General features: G+C 49.3%; 2 protein-coding genes across 6 annotated transcripts in view; one reads left to right on the top strand and one right to left on the bottom strand.

The window, feature by feature from the left end:
• Positions 1-6113: 6113 nt before the first annotated feature.
• The window catches only part of LOC135896343 (uncharacterized protein C6orf132-like), a 141063-nt gene continuing 128316 nt past the window's right edge, over positions 6114-18860 (top strand). For 2 of the 5 annotated variants that reach the window (XM_070521729.1, XM_070521730.1), the window contains exon 1: positions 6114-6182. In XM_070521729.1, the coding sequence (XP_070377830.1) occupies positions 6173-6182 (10 nt within the window). In that variant the 5' untranslated portion in view covers positions 6114-6172. Of the gene's footprint in view, positions 6481-9537; positions 9606-18860 lie in introns of those variants that run through there. The other 3 variants (XM_070521732.1, XM_065424720.2, XM_070521731.1) reach the window with 3 other exon arrangements.
• Positions 9599-18860, bottom strand: part of hb (zinc finger protein hunchback) — a 49708-nt gene continuing 40446 nt past the window's right edge. The window contains exons 2-3 of the mRNA XM_065424724.2: positions 13298-14269; positions 9599-11926 (exon numbers count right to left, since the gene is read on the bottom strand). Coding sequence (XP_065280796.2) covers positions 11133-11926; positions 13298-14264 — 1761 coding nt within the window. The 5' untranslated portion in view covers positions 14265-14269 and the 3' untranslated portion in view covers positions 9599-11132. The remainder of the gene's footprint in view (positions 11927-13297; positions 14270-18860) is intronic.

Below are 18860 nucleotides of genomic sequence, written 5' to 3' on the forward strand. Positions count from 1 at the left end.
CATACAATTATAATAACTCATTGGATTACGTACAGCCCCGTAATTCAATTAAAGTTCAACACTCCTGCGACCACACCCATCGATAACATATTGTCGATTGTTTTTCAACTTCAAATTTTGCCACGCTCGGAGCGGATGGATGGATGGATGGATGTTATGAGCGTCCCCTTTGGAACGGGGCGGTGGCTTGCGCCACCAAGCTCTTGCTACTATGCTGCCTAATATCCTACCTAGGTTAACCCATGAGAACAAAAAAACACACTATGAACTACCACGTCCAAATTTTCTGATACCCTATTGCGAACTGTGACAGCTAGCACCATCCAGTGCCTAAAAAAGCAACTATGTTTCTAGTTTTATGGCCTCCGAGATCCGCCGCGGCGCGCGCGTTTCTCTAGAAACGCGCGCGCCGCGGTGGATCTCGGAGACCATACTAGTTTCGCCTTCGTGTTTGTTTTTTGGACTGCAGGGCCTGCATTTTGATGCATTTTTTCCTTCCTCCATGGCCGCGCGTGATGAGCGCTCGTAATCTCCGACATGGCGTTGACGTCGCGCGTAGCTTCCCTTCGGGAACTGCGAATTTCCACGGATTCAGACTGGTCTGAGCTAGAATTTTGCGATGGTGGTAGCACCATGGACTCGGAAGATGATTTTGGTTCACCTGACTTTAGCGCGGACGGCGAAAGTGCGCCGAATAGCCCCGGAACATCAACAGGTATCCGCCAGTAAGTTTTGTTTTGTACTCCGAACCGTTTTGTCGCGTCCGCGCTCAGACCTAAAGGTTTCCGGTGTGTTCTAAAGGTCACAGTTACCATATGCAGGGTGTCAAAGTCGTTTGGGCAGGATCATTTGCCGGCGGCGGCGCAACGAATGGAGTCGAGTGGAGCTGTACGCGAGAAGCCTGATGAGAAGACATGAGAAGACAGCACTGAGAAGTTCCGCGTAGCGGTACTGCGGTGGCTTGTGCGGTGGCACGATAGCCACTTAACATTTTCCTTTGTGTATGAAGAACCACAATGGAGCAGTGGGAGGCACAGCTCGTCCGCTCCGACCTGGCAGGACAGAAGTCCTTAATTAGCCAGGTCAGGCAGGCGGCAGAGGCCAGTGGGGCCCTGGACTGAGAGGCTCCGACCACCTCTCCTTCAAATCTTTTCCATTTCAATAAAGTTTCCATCTATCTAAAGATAGAAAAAACATATTTGCCGGAATGTTGTAGATGGCATTTTTCGAAATGTGTATTTCTAAATTTCTTTCTTTTGTTCGCTTGGTACAAAGCAGCATCGATATTTTTTCCGAAGTTCTCTCGATTTCGTTCGGGAATTCTTATTGAATTTTTTTTTCAGAGAATTGTTCATAAATGTTTGCTTGAAAACAATGCGATTAGAAAGCACATTCCTTATTCTACAAATTGATACCATTACATTCTAAAATCAAGCATTTGCTGTAGCAGAAAAAAAAAATCGTTTACTAGGCCAAAAAGCTGCCAATTTTCTAGCGGACGCGAAAATGTTAACTCTACTACCACGATGCGATGCGTCACGTGAAGAATGATAATGCTCAACCCTCTCAGAGATTATGAACAGTGACGCACAACAGCGCCTCAAGCAAACTCGCCTCCCTGTGTGTTCTGTGGACCACGCAGACAAACAGCAGTGGTGCATGAAAGGCAACTCACCACTCTCGTATCTACTACATCCACTCACCACTCTCGTATCGGGACAAACGTTGAGGAAATTACACATTTGCCGCCAACATCGCCGCTAATTATCGTCAATCAAAGCAAACAGCCTGCAAAGCTTCGCTTACATTGATTCCCACAGTGCGTGAGATCCGCTAATTTTATGAACCATGCCGATGGGAAGAATTTAGCGATAAACATGATAGGAAAGGAAGAAGGAAGAGCCGTATCTCTTCGTATCTCCGCCACCCGGGAGCGCTTTCCTGCACAAACTAGGACTATTTGGACTAGAGGCACGAAAGCTGGGAACAATAGTTTTTACTGTGCCTTGCCGCCGCGTGCCCGAAGGTTTCTTGTAAGTATCCATCTAGTCAACATGTCAATTTCGTCTGCTGCTGAAGTTCTGATTGGATGGGCTGGAATACAGATGAGAAGGAAACAGACGCCCCTCAACCAGTCACCACATCGGCAGCAGACGAAATGGACATGTCCGCTAGGTGGCTACCTGCAGAATACGGCCCCTGTACTACAAGTACCGGTTCTCAATCTGGCATGCATTGCGGCTGCGGAGGGTTCATCGTTCTATCCCGAAATGTTGCAGCAGGTGTGCGATACGCTGCACATAGTCGCGGTAGCGACATGGGTGTGCGGACGGGTGCTGGCATATTTTTCATAGTGAGGCCGCTAGGACGGGCATCGTGCTGAGGATCGGCTCATTGGACTTGTACTGCCTATACTGCCGGAAAGAGCATTCTTATTGCTGTTGGATTCTTGTGCGCTGTTGCCTCTGCACCTTTTGTTGCTCTCCAAACGCGCCCTCGCTGTTCGCAAAATCGTGCCCCGTGGAGCTGAGAGGCTGGTTTTTCCGCATAATTTACTCGTTCAGTGGCTGAGCGCACTTTACAGACGAAATATCGCCAGCCAGCACGAACTCGTCACAAAATTCAGCTCAGAATTTATCTTTAGATTAGATAGGAACGAACGCTAAGAACCGTTTTTGCTCCCGCACTGCCATCAATTTATTATATTTGTTTCAAATATAAATTTTCAGATATTCGCACATCCTTAATGCAAATATATGTAGCACGTTCTAAAAAGTTGCATAAGCGTTTAGAAGATAAAGTGAACCACTAAAGACGGCGGCTAGGGTTCTTGTGTTCCGGATAACTGACACTTTGCTCATAACTTATGAATTATCTACATAGTAATGCCCACTTGAAAGATATTTAAGCAAACAGTAAATAAGTACATTAAATTATCGTGCTTGATGTGTCATTATGGAAAAAAAAGTTTTCACGTTGTTTTTTTGTGAATATTTTCTGTTCTTTCTGGGTTTAATAAAAATAAATGGAACACATGATAGTCTCTTTAGCACCTCGTCAACAAGTGCGATGACAGCATACAGTGCTGAGACTGCCACAGCAGATGGCAGAGATGGCACATTTACCGCAGGGAAAGGGGGAGGAGCGTGGCATTTGCCCTTTCATTGTCAAGAGTGAGTGTATACCCGCCTTGGTTGCTCAGTGGCTATGGTGTTGTGCTGCTGATGAGCACGAGATCGCGGGATGGAATCCCGGCCACGGCGCCCACATTCCGATGGGGGCGAAATGCAAAAAAACCCGTGTGCTTAGATTTAGGCTCAGGTTAAAGAACCCCAAGTGGTAGAAATTTCCGGACACCTCCACTACGGCGTGCCTCATAATCAGAAAGTGGTTTTGGCACGTAAAACCCCATAATTTTTAAGTGTGTGTATGTACGCGTGTGTGATTGGGGGGAAGGGGGCAAAGTATGCCATGTTTGATCTGTCTAGGTTCTTTAGAGCTGTTGTAGAAAGTTACCTATTGAAGTGCGCTCCAGGGTGTCATACATGCGCTTATCCTAAATGTTTCCCAGACTTCTAAATCAAGTGCACTAGATACCAACTTCAAGCTCTGTCAGGGAGAATTTTAGGTTAATGGATTGGTGAAACGTTCCTGCCTAAATGGAAGCGTTGCAAATAATTTTTGAACCCTCGTTTTCTTTTTTAATCTCCCCTCTATTTGAGTGCGTCGTACGAGGTTCGTGGTTTGTTTCTCTGGTGTTCCTGGTGAATTAAACAAGGCACATTGTTACACATAATGTGGGAATGCACCTCGCTCCCGTTTTCTCATCCCCCCTTCAGTAGCGAAACTGACTGGACAGCCTGGCTCAGTTCCGCGGACGTCGACCGACAGTTTGAACTGGTGGACTGGGCGGAGAAGGCCAAGCAGGCCCAGGGCCTGCTTGGCCCAGGGCCTTACTTGAGCCCGATCCCTCAGCGACCTGCCCATTTACCCTTCCCATTTTCAGTAAAGTTTACCACCACCACCATATTGGGGAAAATTAAGGATAAGGTATGGTTACTGTGTAGGCAAAGTTGCAAGTGGGTTGTGCGCTGCTCACATACAACTTTTGCAAAAAAAAGAAAACAATCTTAAACAAGTGAGAGTGTCCCTGTGCCGTTGTCAGCTATGTTTCCCAACGTCCCAAGCGAATCCGCGTTTCAGAAACTTTATACAAGAAGGAACGGGCGGCATCTTAATTGCGATGCGTCGCGATGGTTTAGCGTTTCGGACTTATTTATACGCGTTACAAATAATTATTAAACTTTCATTTCTTTTAATGCGCAATATGTGAGGTTCGTCTGGTGTTTACACTAGTGAGCTAAACGAGGCAACTTCTTTATGCTTAGTGACAGTAAGGACCAAGTAATGATTGATGTGTAGGCAGTGTTCAAAAATGGGTGGGTAATTGGGGCAATAAAAACGCAAGCCCTCTAGAGCGTTATGAGTTTGTCTTACGAGACCGTTGCCCTGGCAGAAATACAAATGCCATCAAGATCAAATTTATCCAAAATGGGTGGCCCGCCATGGCATATCTCCGTGCGAAGTTTAGTGCTGTTGGTTCAAACACAGCTTTTATTAAAAAAAAAAATCTTAATAGACTGTTAGAAAGTATGATATGGCCGCTATAAGATAAGCTTCCCTGCATAGCTGTAGGTTACAACAGGTTGTTTTTCGTGGAAAGGGGGATCGTGCTAATGTGACAAAATGTTTTATGTTCCTGGCCTGATTAGAAGCGTTGCAAATAATTACTGAACCCTGATTATTTTTTTTTTCTTCTATACCTTCATGCGTTCCTGTTGCTCCGATGTTTTCAGTGAACTAAACAAAACGTCTTCTTTATATATATGGGACAAAAATAAAGGGTACACTACGGGTAATATGTAGGCCAAGTTCAAAGTGAGGGGACTAATTACCACCTTTGTAGTAAATTACGCAGGCAAGTGATCCGGAGCTTTTTGAATGTGTTTTACGAAGAAAGAATTTCTGCCGCTGTCCTACGTGAGAAGTGCGAACGCAACCGTGATCAAATCTAGCAGAAATAAAGTGGTGGTGGTGGGGGGAGGGGTGAGGACGCTCCGGTCAATGTTGCGGCGAAGTAAACAATGTGTTGATAAATTACTGGCATTGTAAATATTCATTAATGATGAGTGCTCGAAAATGTTACATGCGAGCAAAGTTTCAAAGGGGACACTCATGTATAGTCAATGCCTTAAAGTATGCGACATAATTACAGGTACCGAAACTTATTGCGATTGCTCCAAAAACTACGTCCCTGCATCATTGGAGATCTGAGATTTTATGATTTCGAGGAATAAATTCCATAATTTTCCCGTCCCCCGGCCATGGTTCACCATGTGTGAATGATAATCAGGTGTGTGGCTGCTAATTGTACAACTGTTACACGCGCATGCTTTATTTCTGTCATTTCTGCTAATGTTTCTGTTTTCGGCCGGAACGTCGAAATAATTTTGCTGTAAACAACTTGTAAACATTCGCTTACTAACTAAATTAACAAGCTTGGTGTCTCGCGCGCACAAGCAAACGTGAACACATCTCGCTCGATGACCGCGGGCACTCGCTGTCAAAACGCTTGCGTGAAGAAGAGAGGCAGCAGCAGCGAGCGAATTGCCCTTCCTGCTGCCTCTATCTTCAACGCGACTGAAGCGGCGAGAGCACAGCGCACACGAAGACAACCCTCGGCGCACACCGTGCCCACCGCAGATCGTTTTCAAGGCAGAGTCGCACCATACGCAGCCGCCACCGGAGTAACCCCCCCCCCCCCTCCACGGCTTGCTGCCTTGTAGGCGATGAAAGACGGCGCGCTTCTTCCCACCTTCCTCCCTCGGACGCGCGAGATCGGACCACCATCCTTCTCTGCTCACGCTCGCGTCCACAGCATACGGCGCGCGGCCGCGATGTTACTCTAAAGAAACGAGATGGCGCTTTCGGCGGCGCTCCCCCTCCCCCCCCCTTTTATTTGTTTTTTGATGTAACGGAAACAGGTGCAAAACTTGTGCCCACCCTATACAAAGGGGAAAGCCACATCATCATCATCATCAGCGGCAGAACGGTGCCTTTGCGAAAGCGCACGCATAGGAAACCATTACCGCTTCTGCCCTGCTTCTGTGCGATGAGCTGTTGTAAGTGCAACTGGGTTTTCGCTAACGCACAGTGATCCATTCGTGCTGCAAAATCTGGAGCGGTAGAGTGAAGACGTGTGTGTAGTAGTGAAACAGTGATTGGCATATTAAGGAATGGGATGAATCTGTGTGACCAAGTTCGCGGACCGCTGCTATACATAAGGACTGCCTGGGTTACCGGCCATTCACGATGCACGGCTTTCCTCGACGATAAAAGAAAAAAAAAAGTCACTCATCTGCCAGCGTAGTATCGCTAATTCTCGAAGGAAAGGACTTCAACCGCGGGACGTCTGCAAGAGTGAGTACTGTTCGTGGCACAATGACAAAGGAAGTAGCGCATGATTTTTTCTCGCGTGATCATCCGCCCACACTTGCACGCAACGTTACGCCCACTCCATCGCCAAAGCGAAACGGGAAATACTCGAAGCTTCAGCACGTCGTCCCCAGTTCGAGTGCATCAGCATACCTTCGATTGCGCTGACTGCGTGGCAGGAAATTACATTGCTGAAACTAAACAAAACCAGTAAGGCGGTACGGATTGCAAACCAGAATGTGTATATGCGTCTCACGTCTTCTTTCCTTAATTTGTTATTTGTTTATTTTTTATTTTTGCTTATATATACAGTTTGTGGACATATACCGTGTGTCCCAGCTGACGTTAGCGAAGCTGTTCAAAGAGAAAAAAAAATATTAAAGAATCACGGCGTGAAATACGATTATATAAGACCTGCGGTGTCCAGTCATCAGAGGTCTGACCACCGAACATCGTGGGTCTTAAAATTGTAACTTCCATCGTATTTTTACATCGCCTCTCTTTTTTTTTAATTTTAACTGCTTGGCTAGCTGGGACACCCTATTTTTGCTTTGTGAATGTTTAAATGTAAAATTAAATTCTGGTGTTTTATACGTACCAGAAGCAAAAGCGCGATATGATTGAGGCAAGGCCGTAGCCATGGGCAACCCGCAGTAACATTGTGGGGTTCCTTAACGTACACCTAGATATATAGGTACACGAGCATTTTTGCATTTCGCTCCCACCGAAATGTTGCATGCCGCCGCGCCCAAGATCGAACACCTCTACCAACACGGTGGCGATTCATGTGTTAGCGTGCCCTCTGTGTCTCAACATCGCAGTGCATTATACGCCGCTTAGCGAATGTACGATATAGTCCGCAGGCTTGTAATCGTCAGTCACGAATCCGCGTTTTTATGTTTTTGGCGCAAGTTACGTTTCTTACTTGCCGAAATTGATATATACCATAAAGAACGGTTGCTACATTGCCAGCGCTGTGCCTGTCGTCTATAAACTACACGTCCAATCTTATGCGCATGTTCGATTGCCTACAACGTGCACTCAACCATACAACTGTTCAGCACACTCCATGCACGACACACATGCGCTCCTCATAGAAAACACATTACGAAATATCCGCGGTCGACATGGGTCAGTCGCGTTATTCCGACGTCCGAAGAACCCGGAATGCAGTAAATCATGCGAAGACATACCTTGTTATTCCGCTTGCCGAGGGTCCTTTTCCTTTATTGTATTTCTCCTGTATTTATTATTGTATTTATTACTGTATTTATTGCGGGGGAGGGGGGAGACGAAAGCAGGATCGGAAGGAGAAGCGAGATATCGCTACGAATGCTTCCGTGTGTTCTCCAGTGATCGTATTTCTTCGGCCAACAAATGTTAAAGGTTATCGCTCAGCTCAAGACGCGCCTTTGTGTATTGGAAGTTTCTCGTAGGTTATCGATGGTTCTATCTGCTGCCTACGCTGTCGCCGAGCCCTGTGCAATCAGGTTCTGTGCGCGACACCGAATACTGCGTGGTGTTTACATACTAGAACTTGCGCAAGCAACAGCCGCCAGTGTGTGTCGTGTCTATCTTCTTGTGGTTCGTCTTAGGTGTTTGCGCTGTAACGTTAAGTTCAGTATTATGTACCAACTAGGCTTAAATGAAGTTTTACTGAAACAGCCGCGATTACGCTGGAAGGTTCATTGAGCCATGCGTCAATAGCGGACGCATCTCATCCGCAGGCCATAATTCGACGATATATAGGCGAGTGTGCTCACCGCTATCGTTGTGCGGAGTGTTACTTGTTTTGCTGGGCACAGGTTCGCGACCAATGAACAGTAATTACTTTCTTGACTAGCGTTGTGCCACTGTGGTTGTTTGCCGTCACTATACATGCAACGTTACAATATAAAAGAATGTATAGATATCCCACGCATTTTGTTTGCCGCTGGTCGACATCTTGTCGGAGCCATTCCGCCGTTTCCTTACCAGGGGAACACAACGAAGGCACATCATCGGAAATCGGATGCTTGCAGGAACGTTTATTTTTTGTTACTGTTGTTGTGTGTTTGTGTTTCGTGACCACAAAGTGCAAAACACGATTATTTAAGCACATTCATTGTTTGCACGAGCGTAAACTGTGTACTTCATGTGTAGTACTTAAATTTTTTAAGCATTTGATTGTTTAATGAGGGGGGATTCATACGAAGGCCTTGATTTCGTATAAAGCTAAAGGACGTAGCCGGCGATTGGCGGCTTGGCTTTCTCAGTTTTCACCACCCATGTCACCGTAAAATAGTTTACACCCTCAAAAGTGAGAAAAAAAAAAGTTTAAATCTGTTTATAACCCAACACCTTTACATCCAAAAAGGGTTTAAGGTTGTGAGTTATAGATTTACACCCTTTCTTCACCCTTTAGGGTTTAGAATTATTTTATGCTGTACAAAGACACCGATGCAAAATGCACTGTGGGGCACGTTGATCGCTGAACGCCAACTATTACGCACAGCTCTTTGAGTACGGGCGCGTTGTTGACCTATATGCTATCGCTGTATACAGTTGTGCTGGTTAACGACTCTGTTCTCTGCAGAATTACGCAATGAAACAACAAACGTTGCTTAAATATCCTCACTGTGACGATTAAACGCCTTCAAGCGTATTTAATAGAGCAAATTGCTTTCTATAGAAGCGTTCAGCTATTCGCTTACATTCACAATCACGGTGCTTTCTGCGCATGTTTCTTTTTTTCTTCTCTCTTTCACTTCTGACAAAGTCTCATTGTTTCACTATATCCGCACATTAAACATATATCTGTGAACAACTGCAGTGTGATGAAGTGCATCCGATTCAGGTGCACGTGGAAAATAATACACGGGCTCCAGGACAAGATGACATATCTTTATTTGTCCAACACTACATTCTTAATCTGGCGCGTATACATAGATATCGTTATATTACATATGTACGACTGCACTCCACGCAGTGCAGTCGGCTTGTTTTGATTCTGCATTTCGACTCGCATGTGTCCGGCGTCGAGGCGGTTCCGTCTTGGCTTGGCTTGGCTTGGGCGGCGTGAAGACGCGAAGCCGCCGAGATCACATTTCACCCTGACTAGTTGATCGCCGGTCAGTGCAGAGTGTGCTTCGCGAAACGGTCCAGTTACAACCGCGTACGCGAAGGCTTATCTAAGAGTTGTCCGTACGTGCGAAGCGCTCAGCCAACGGCATACAGAGGCCGCATTTCACGAGCGCCGCACAGAGACCGATTCCGGCGTTAGCCGTCGAGGTGTCGCTTTGTGCGTGGCAGTTACGAATAATAATAATAATAAAAAGGAATACGGAATACGGCCCCCGTGCATTATCACTTCACTCGTCAGTGGGTTGTGGGGGTTCGAGTAGGGACCCCGGATTAAGTTTGACCACTTGGGAGTGACACCGCACGAAAAGCGTAAAATCTCGTTTTTTAACGAAGTTGCTAGGGGGAGCCAGGATCACTTCGTTATACCCATTACTTCGTTATATTCGTTATTGCATGTGCTGCAATGTGAATATCTACAAGGGAAATTTCACCTACATCGTTATAGCCCGTTTCGTTATAAGGAGGTTTGATTTATTCGACTCTTTTTTTGTTTTTGTTTTTTCGTCAAACGAAGGGTTCTAGACATCAAAAACAGGTTGACAATGCCACGTCAGCACTCCCGTAGCGTGTACCCAGGGCACGGTATACGCGAGCGTTTGCGCCATTTTCCGCCCATGTCGGAATGCGGCCATCGCGGCCGGAAAGCGCGCCTGCGACATATATAATACGTTCGGTATCGCAACGTCACAGCCACATAGTGGCAGAGGCAGGTGCTGCCTCTTCGATTTAAAAGGGCTCTGGATGACAACGAACGAGATCGGTGCAGTCCACTCCTATATATAGGTCTGCAAATATGTACATCAACACGCTCGTCTTGCCGGCAGCGGAATCATTGCATGTAAGAGTTGGGCATTGTCTGATCGAGGCTGCATGACGATAGATATATGTATACACACACACTATGTGTGTGTGTTTGTCTTGGAAACCTAGTAGGTACAATTTGTAGTTTGAAATATGTGCCGTAACGTGATTAAAGAGTAAATTAGTGATATGTAATTATTCACATTCGCATTTTGATTTCTCGAAGAATTAATTGCCGCCGCGTCGAGTAATTTAGCTCAATGGTTAGAACTGTGCCATCTGCCACTGGCAATTTCGAAAATTTGGTGCAGCGAAAAAATGCACACACCCTATATAGGCGGTATCGCAGTTGGCTCCGAGCTAAAGCTTCCTCTTGTGAACACTTTATCCCAGTTTTGAAGTAGCAGGCCAGACAAGCTTCACCGGCCAGCTTCTGCACCTTTCCTATCAATAAATCTGCTCTCTCTCTGTCTCTGTCTCTCGCCGCTCTCTCTCTCTCTTTCTCTATCTCTCTCTCTCTTTCTCTATCTCTCTCTCTCTTCGTTTGTACAACAGGCTGTCCATAATCTGCACCTTACGTGTGCACTTACTGTCGACAATAATACGGTCCCTGAGACGTGTGGTATCTCTCTACGAATATACAATGCGGCATTATCCGCGGTGACCGTATGGTCAACGGTCTCGCGCCACCTACAGCGCTCGCGTAAGGAGTCTCACAGATGCGCAGCGCGCGCGATGTGCAAGAAGAAGGCCAGCTTGTCCTCGCTGCGCTGCCCGCACATGTTGCACGTGAAGGGATCGTGGTAGCCGTGGTAGCCCATGTGAACCGTGTACATGATGCAGTGCTCGAACGCTATGTCGCAGTACGCGCAGCGAAACGAGTCCTTGGGCTTGTTCGCACCGTCGGCCGGGTCGGAGCCCTCGCGTGACGCCAGCGCGGGGGGCCCCGTCTGGACCGGGCTCCCCGGCGGCGACGTCTCGGTCTTGACCTCGGGGCCGTCCTGGAGTCGCATGCACAGCTTGTCGATCCTGGTGGCCCTGCCCTTGCGTCGACTGCGCGTCGTCTCCGGGGGCGTGCGGCTCAGGTCCAGGGGCGAGCCCTTCCTCTCGTCCCTCGGAGGGGGCAGCTCGTGGCTCGACGTGGAGGACACGACCGCCGGTCGCTCCGGTTGGGCGTCCTGTTGCTGCTGGTGCGTGGCGATCGCCGCGGGGGGCGGCTGCGGCGGCGGTTGCGGCGGCGGCGGCATGGGCGGCGCTGCGCCCGGCAGGCTCCGTATGCCGTACAGCCGACACAGGTCTTGACTCTCCGCGTGTCCCAGCACGTGCCGGCTGAGCTGCTGCTCGTCGGCCGTGGTGAAGTCGCACACGCTGCACTTCCACGGCACGGTGCCCGGAGCCACGAGTGCCGCGGCTCGGAGCAGCTGCTGCTGCTGCTGCTGCTGCTGTTGCTGCTGCTGTTGTGCGCACACCACGGCCGGGATCAGGCCCACCAGCTGCTGTCCCTGCACTAGTGGGGAAAGGAGGAGAGACGCCGCGGTCAAGACATTGTCGACTATAGCTACAGAGAAAGAGGGAAGGGGGCAGGGATAAGCGGAAATGCCGGGAGGTTAACATGGACTAATTGAGCCCTGCCGGATACCCCGCTCTGGAGGAAAGGGAAAACGGGAGGAGAAGATTAAGATATGAGAAAATCCACTGTTGATGTCGCCGACGTAGCGTTTGTATATAGTTATCTGCTATGTATCAATCGACTAGCTTTCGGATGAACAGTCTTATACTTGTCCTTAAATTGTTTACCGTTTGAAGAATTGTACGGCGTTACATCTGCAACACTGGTAGCGACATCTTGCGACATCTTGCGACGCAGAGCTTAACCGGAGTAGCCAACCTATCCAGAGAGCACACAGTTAGCACTGCTGTGGCATACCGTAGTTTATACTTAGCTGCGGGCGTAAAACGTTGCGACACAATCGTTAGCATGACGCGTCCTCTTATGGTTTTTCTTCCACGAGAACATTCACGCGACACAAGAAACGTCTCGAACGCATTGTAGTCGGGCAAAGAGTTATAAGATGTCGTTACCGGCGTTGATGCTACCGTTCACGCGGCTGCGCGGTTATCTGGTAATCCGCACAGAGTAGTAAGTTTACGGACGAGATAAAGACTGTGTTACTAGAGAGAGGGATAAGATAAAGATTCGATGAAATAGGTGCTTTTTTATACAATCAAGCGTCGTAGCAGTGGTGGGGAATGCCAATACGAGTGTGATAAAGTTGCATTAACAAATAATGAACGTTTATTTAACTAAATTGCATAATCGCATAACTGTGTAACTCAAGTCGGGCAGTACTCAAAGCATAACCTTTTCCTAAAAAAATTTCATGCCTAATTTCGGAAAAAGAAACGGGCCCAAAATGAATGTGCCGTTTTTCAAAATGTACTGCTGTTTCAGTCAAGTTTACCTTGCTGAATTCTTCAAGTGAGAAAACGCGTCAACTGGTACAGCAATTCCTAGCAAAGTGTTATGCTTCGAATACTATCTGACTTCAAATCTGAAATTACAAGTTCCCCCTCCCCACCGCACCCTGAAGTATAATTAGCAAAATTATTAATTAGTTACATAGTCGCAATTAAGCTTTTTCAATTAACGGTAACGGCAATCATCGCGCAAATCCTGGTGCTCCCCGTTGTGGCTTGGATGTCAAGCTACAATGTGTCGAGCTACATGGGGAAATGTTAGAGAGGGAGACTTAGGGGCTCTTTCATTTTTTTTTTTCACTGTCAACTCATTTGCATCTCTCTCTCTCTCTCTTCACTGTCAGCTGTTATACCGTAACCTCTGCGTACCATGTAACCATGCGTACCGCTGCAATCTCACCGTTCAGATCTGGGTTTGCTACAGCGGTCTCCTGCAGCTGCGGCGGCGGTGGCAGCGGCAGCGGCAGCGGTGGCGGTGGTGGCGGGTAGCCTCGCGGGCCCCGACGCGGTCCCCGCCTGGTGCCGTAGACGTCCAGCATGGGGAACGCGTTGGGGCTGCCGTCCGAGTTGAGCACGCCGGCCGGTCGGTGGGCGTACTTTCGCAGGTGCAGCTTGAGGCTGTGGCAGTACTTCGTGGCGTAGTTGCAGTCGGCGCACCGGTACTGGTACACGTTGGAGTGAGACTTGAGGTGGCTGTTGAGCATGCTCTTGTTGACGCAGCTGTAGTTGCACTTGGGGCACTTGAACGGCTTCGAGCCGAAGTGGTTGCGCAGGTGGTACTCGAGGTGGTGCTTGTACTCGGTCACGAACGGGCACTTGGGGCAGCTGAGCAGCTTCTCGGTGCGGATGTGCAGCTTGCTGTGCTCCCAGAAGTCCGTCTTGCTGGCGGCCACGTGGCCGCACTGGCGGCACCGGAACGTCCGGTCCTTGCAGTCGTCGGCGCCTGGCAGGATCTGCCACTGGTCGTCCGAGTGGAAGTCCTTGACGTGCCTCTTGAGCCGGCCCTCGGTGCGGGACCGGTAGTCGCACATGGGGCACTTGTGGTCCAGGTGGGTCGCCATGTGGCCGCTGTACTCGGCCTTGGAGCGGCCCTGGAAGGCGCACATGTGGCACCGGTACGGGCTCGGAGCGTCGGCGCCCGCCTCGGTGGACGAAGTCTGGCCCGGCGCGGTGGGGCTCCCGTCGGCGCTCCCTTCCAGGGCCGAGCCCAGGGCTCCGGTCTTCTGGAGCGCGCTCTGCAGCTGCGCCAGCGGGTTGAGCGCCGAGTCGCTGTCGCTGTCCTCGCCGCACGACGCGTCCGAGCGCTCGCGGCCGCCTTCTTCGGCCATGGCGCCGCGCGGGTCGTCGTCCATGTCGGTCTCACGCATCGGACCTGCGGAGAGAAGAGGAGGCGAAGCGTCCTCAGTTTTGTGACACATGGTTAACCAAGGGTCGAGAGATCGATAAGCCAGCGCTTTTCTTGTATATAGATCGCATAGGAAATTTGCAAACTTATATAGTGCGACACATGTAACATCGACGAGACGCCCGCACACATTATCATGTGTCTGCCCGCAATACAGTGCTGAGAGACAAGTGACGTGCAGAGTACTGGACCAGTTGGACGATCGTCCACTTTCAGAACTAAAAGCTTTAGGCCGATGCTCCGAAAGAACATCCGCGTTGAAGGCCTTACTCGCGCTATTAAGGTTCTTGCGGTCCACGGGGCTTCACGACAGACTCTGAGAATGCCGCCTCTTACCGCTCTGTAGTGTACGCGCTTTGTTCGTGCTTATCTCCCGCTCTTTCTATCTCCCCCTTCCACTCTGTTTTTCTTTTATGCGAAGCATATTACGAGGGCTCAACCCAGCTCCTCAGGCGCGGCGGTGACCATGAAATCACGTGACACCGTGACGTCACGACAGAGGAGAAGTGGCTTTGGCTCAACTCTTGCAAGACGGGCTGGGTGGGAATCGAACCAGGGTCTCCGGAGTGTGGGACGGAGACGCTACCACTGAGCCACGAGTACAACGCTTCAAAGCGGTACAAAAGCGCCTCTAGTGAATGCGGTGTTGCCTTAGAAACGCGCTGTTTCTAAGGCGTGCGTCTCTTGCTCAGGCGCACATTTCGTTGCCGCGCCGAACGCTGCTTTGCTCGACGCTCACCGCGTCCAATGCGGGACGCGTAGTCGCTGCCCTGTAGCCCATTGTCTTACACCCCTTGGCGGGTCGACGGGAACGCTGTCGCGTTCCACTCTTGAAGGCGAAGAAGTAATGCATGAGTTGTTTCTTCGTCTAGCCGAACCAAATATAGCCAAGCAACAGCAGTTCACCAGGCTAAACAGTGGTTCAACAACTAAAATAAAGGCTAGTATGCTTCGCATCCTGGGCTTAACCTTACCTAAGCCACAGCCATTTTTTTATCCCCCTTTACCCTTCCCCCTGCGCAGGGTAGCCAATCGGAACTATCTCATGGTTAACCTCCCTGCCTTTCTCTGCATTATTTTCTCTCTCTCTCTCTTGCAAACTATATAGGTTCGGTGTGACATACGCGTTGTGAATAAGTACACTGTATTACACTGTTACACGGCACGGCCGGTATAATTCGGCGAACCCGCCGTGGTTGCTCAGTGGCTATGGTGTTGGGCTGCTGAGCACGAGGTCGCGGGATCGAATCCCGGCCACGGCGGCCGCATTTCGATGGGGGCGAAATGCGAAAACACCCGTGTGCTTAGATTTAGGTGCACGTTAAAGAACCCCAGGTGGTCGAAATTTCCGGAGTCCTCCACTACGGCGTGCCTCATAATCAGAAAGTGGTTTTGGCACGTAAAACCCCAAATATTATATTATTATAATTCGGCGATTTATTCCGCTCGATTTTTACCTTTCTTATCGTACTCCGCGTTCACGACCAGCCGATTCTGGTGATCGCGCAGGCAGAGCGCCGCTCCGCGGACCGATGGCGAAGCTCAACAAAACGGAAACGTATACTGCACCAGAATCGATACATTACCCCAGCCCTGGGCCCTTGACGTAAAACTATGCCAGTCTGTCCCGTGTCTTCCGACGTCAAATTTACGGAACCGCCGACGCAAGCTTCGGACGGTGACTCGCAGCCGTTGTTTCGAACAGCCCAATCAAACGCTCTAGTCGATATTATAGGAGGTCACTTTTGTTTGCTTTCAAAGAGAATAGCATTGCGTACCTTGACTGGTTCTTCTTATCTAATTGGCTGACAAGAGACAATGAACATCTAGAAGCGAAGAGAATTTCGGTGGGGCCGCGGGCTAGCGCCGTGAAACTAAATAACCGGATGAGGAGGGTGGTGCCGGTGGTGTCTACGATCGGTCCGCTTGCCGTAGCTTAGCTTGCGGTGACTACAGTAGACGATTGCGGCGGCGTGCAACGGAAGATTAAAAATGCCGCGAAAAGGGATCCTCAGTGAAGTAGAGTTCGCAGAGCGATGTCGTATACGTGCCAGAAGGAATCGATAACGTTATACTACAACGTATTTTGCTGTTGTTATGAGCAAATACATACATTCTCCCCGGCAGCTCCGAGTAGCCAGTGTCGAGTGATCGGCGGGCAGCGGTCTTCTATTCCTCTCAGAACGGGACAGTCCGAAAAAAGTTTAGTTCGGCATATTAATGCATCTTTAATGCGTGCACGTCACTTTGATGCTGCGAGATTTCGCAGGTTTGTGACGTCGTATAACAGAGAGGCGAAGTGTAGCCCGAAAACTTTCGGCCAATAGTGCGGAGGGCTAACGGCAAGAAATACGCAGAATGGGAAATAATTTTTTTTTCTTTTGTTCGGCCTAATCGTGCATAATCAGTGTGTGCACGTCACAGCAGATGGAAAGTTCTTGGGGATCTCGTGACGTCGCTTGACAGAAAGGCAAGAAGGGGGGGGGGGGGGGCGAAAAATGTTTGACGAATCGTGGAAGGCTGATTGCAGAAATGGAATATAGGAACAGTTTGGAATAGCTTCAGTTTATAGCGTGCGCGAAACACTACGAAATACCGCGAAACACTATGGGAGCTCTCATGATGCAATTATTAAACTATAAGTCGATGAATGGACGACACTGCCGTGCTTTCCCGACAGACAACGTGCAGAATAAAGCTATGGAAAACCACTTGGACGTGGCACGAACACAACACCTCTGAGACTTTGTGCTACACATGCTCGCCAGGCGTCCTTAATTGCGGGGGGTGAATTAAGTGCTATAGCATTAAACACGTCAGACATCAATTCGTGCTTTCAGCCACAAACTTTAAGGCGATATATATATATATATATATATATATATATATATAGAAGGCGTGGCCTCTGCAACTGCCCTTTAATGTGAGCGAGTAAAACAGTACAGCTGAGCCTTTAGTGCTGGGCGCTGCGGAGATACTGCGAGTTCCACGCCTCTCTTGATGCCGACTGTCGTCGCCATTCTCCCAATACCAGAGAAGGCCAAGGCCTTATCAGTTCCCCGGCTGCTCCTCTATTTGTCACTGGCATGAGAAGAAGCAGGGCTTGTGCGACAGTCCGGAGACAGACGAAAACAGACAACGAAAAAAGAAAAAGAAAGAATCAAGGTGCGAGAAGCATGCGGCTGCCGCGCGAGTTTCGCGTGCCAGTTCCTTTCGAGCAGCGGTCGTCAAACCCGCAAGAAGCACAATTCGAGCCACCATTTCCCTGCTGTGGCGCCAAATGGCTCCATGCACGCCGAAGCTGTGAACAAACGGCCGCGAGATCCCTCGCCTTTCCCACTCGCAGGCGCTAAACCCAGACCTCTTTCGCGAACTCCGTTGGCAACCCTCACCGACGAATCCTCGACAGGCGCGCGGATACTAGCACACTGTAGCGCGGACCCGACGGACCATGGATGCCACGGACGGAACGTACGTTTTTCGTGGTTCGCCCCCCCCCCCCCCCCCTTCCGCGCGCGCGCACCCCGTCCGCAAAGAAATGCGCCGGGGGCCTGATTTATTGGGCAATAAAACGGGTTTTTCCGCGTCAATGGCGATCGCTGCAGCATGCGCGTGTTGTGCCCGTGTGTACCGGATTTCTCGTCGCGTCGCATCGCAAGCGCAGATGGTGCGACCACAATGGTCAGCGCGCCTTAACACTCGGTTTCGAAGCGGGCGTTGAACTGCTGCCGTTGCAGATGCCGAGCTAGCCGAAGGCGACTGACTTTTACCTGGCTACTGTGAGTCCGCATCCGAGCACGATGTGTTGTTAACTTGTTACTTGCGAACTTTACGGCCGGCACGTATACACACTCTGTGTACTATACACTATGGTGCTGTGTGCTATAGCATCAGCGCAGTTCACCGTCTGCATGCACGAGCTTGCGACGTCACGTTACAAGCCCAGCTTCGAGGAGCATGTCCGCATGACGTCACGTCCGTCATATTGTCATATTTACAGCTTCCATTTTGGTTGCATGTATGTATAATCGAGACTAAAGAGACAACGAGCGTTTGATACACTGGGTGAAGGTCCCTTAACAGAGCACCAATCAGAAAATTGGAAACGTGGACACGATCGTTTTCCTGGTCTAATTTTTAACACCCGAATCGCACTGGAGCTGCAAACGACGAGACAAACTCGTTTGGGCACGTTAAAAACCCCAGAATTTAATTTTTTGAGGCAAACACCTTGAGAGAAAAGCTTTGAGATGTGACAGACGTGTGTCCTTAATTATTCGGAGGTGTATACACTCAAAAAATGTTAACACCTTTGGGTGGGTATGTTGTCCTGGCGAGACGAGCTCCAAAGGGTTCGACCTTTTCTCTCAGGCTGTATGTGAACGGGGGCTTTTATCACGCATGCATGGTGCTCTTCATGCCGGTACGAAAACCGCCACGTTAAATACTCGAGGCGTTCATCGTAAACTGCGCGAACAACCTACTGTCGCACCGCGGTGACGAACGCGCGCACGTGTTTCTTTAAGCAACGAAGCAAATTGAAGACCGGGTATATACT

The sequence above is a fragment of the Dermacentor albipictus genome, chromosome 7, assembly GCF_038994185.2.
Source record: "Dermacentor albipictus isolate Rhodes 1998 colony chromosome 7, USDA_Dalb.pri_finalv2, whole genome shotgun sequence".
NCBI classification, from domain to species: Eukaryota; Metazoa; Arthropoda; class Arachnida; order Ixodida; family Ixodidae; genus Dermacentor; species Dermacentor albipictus.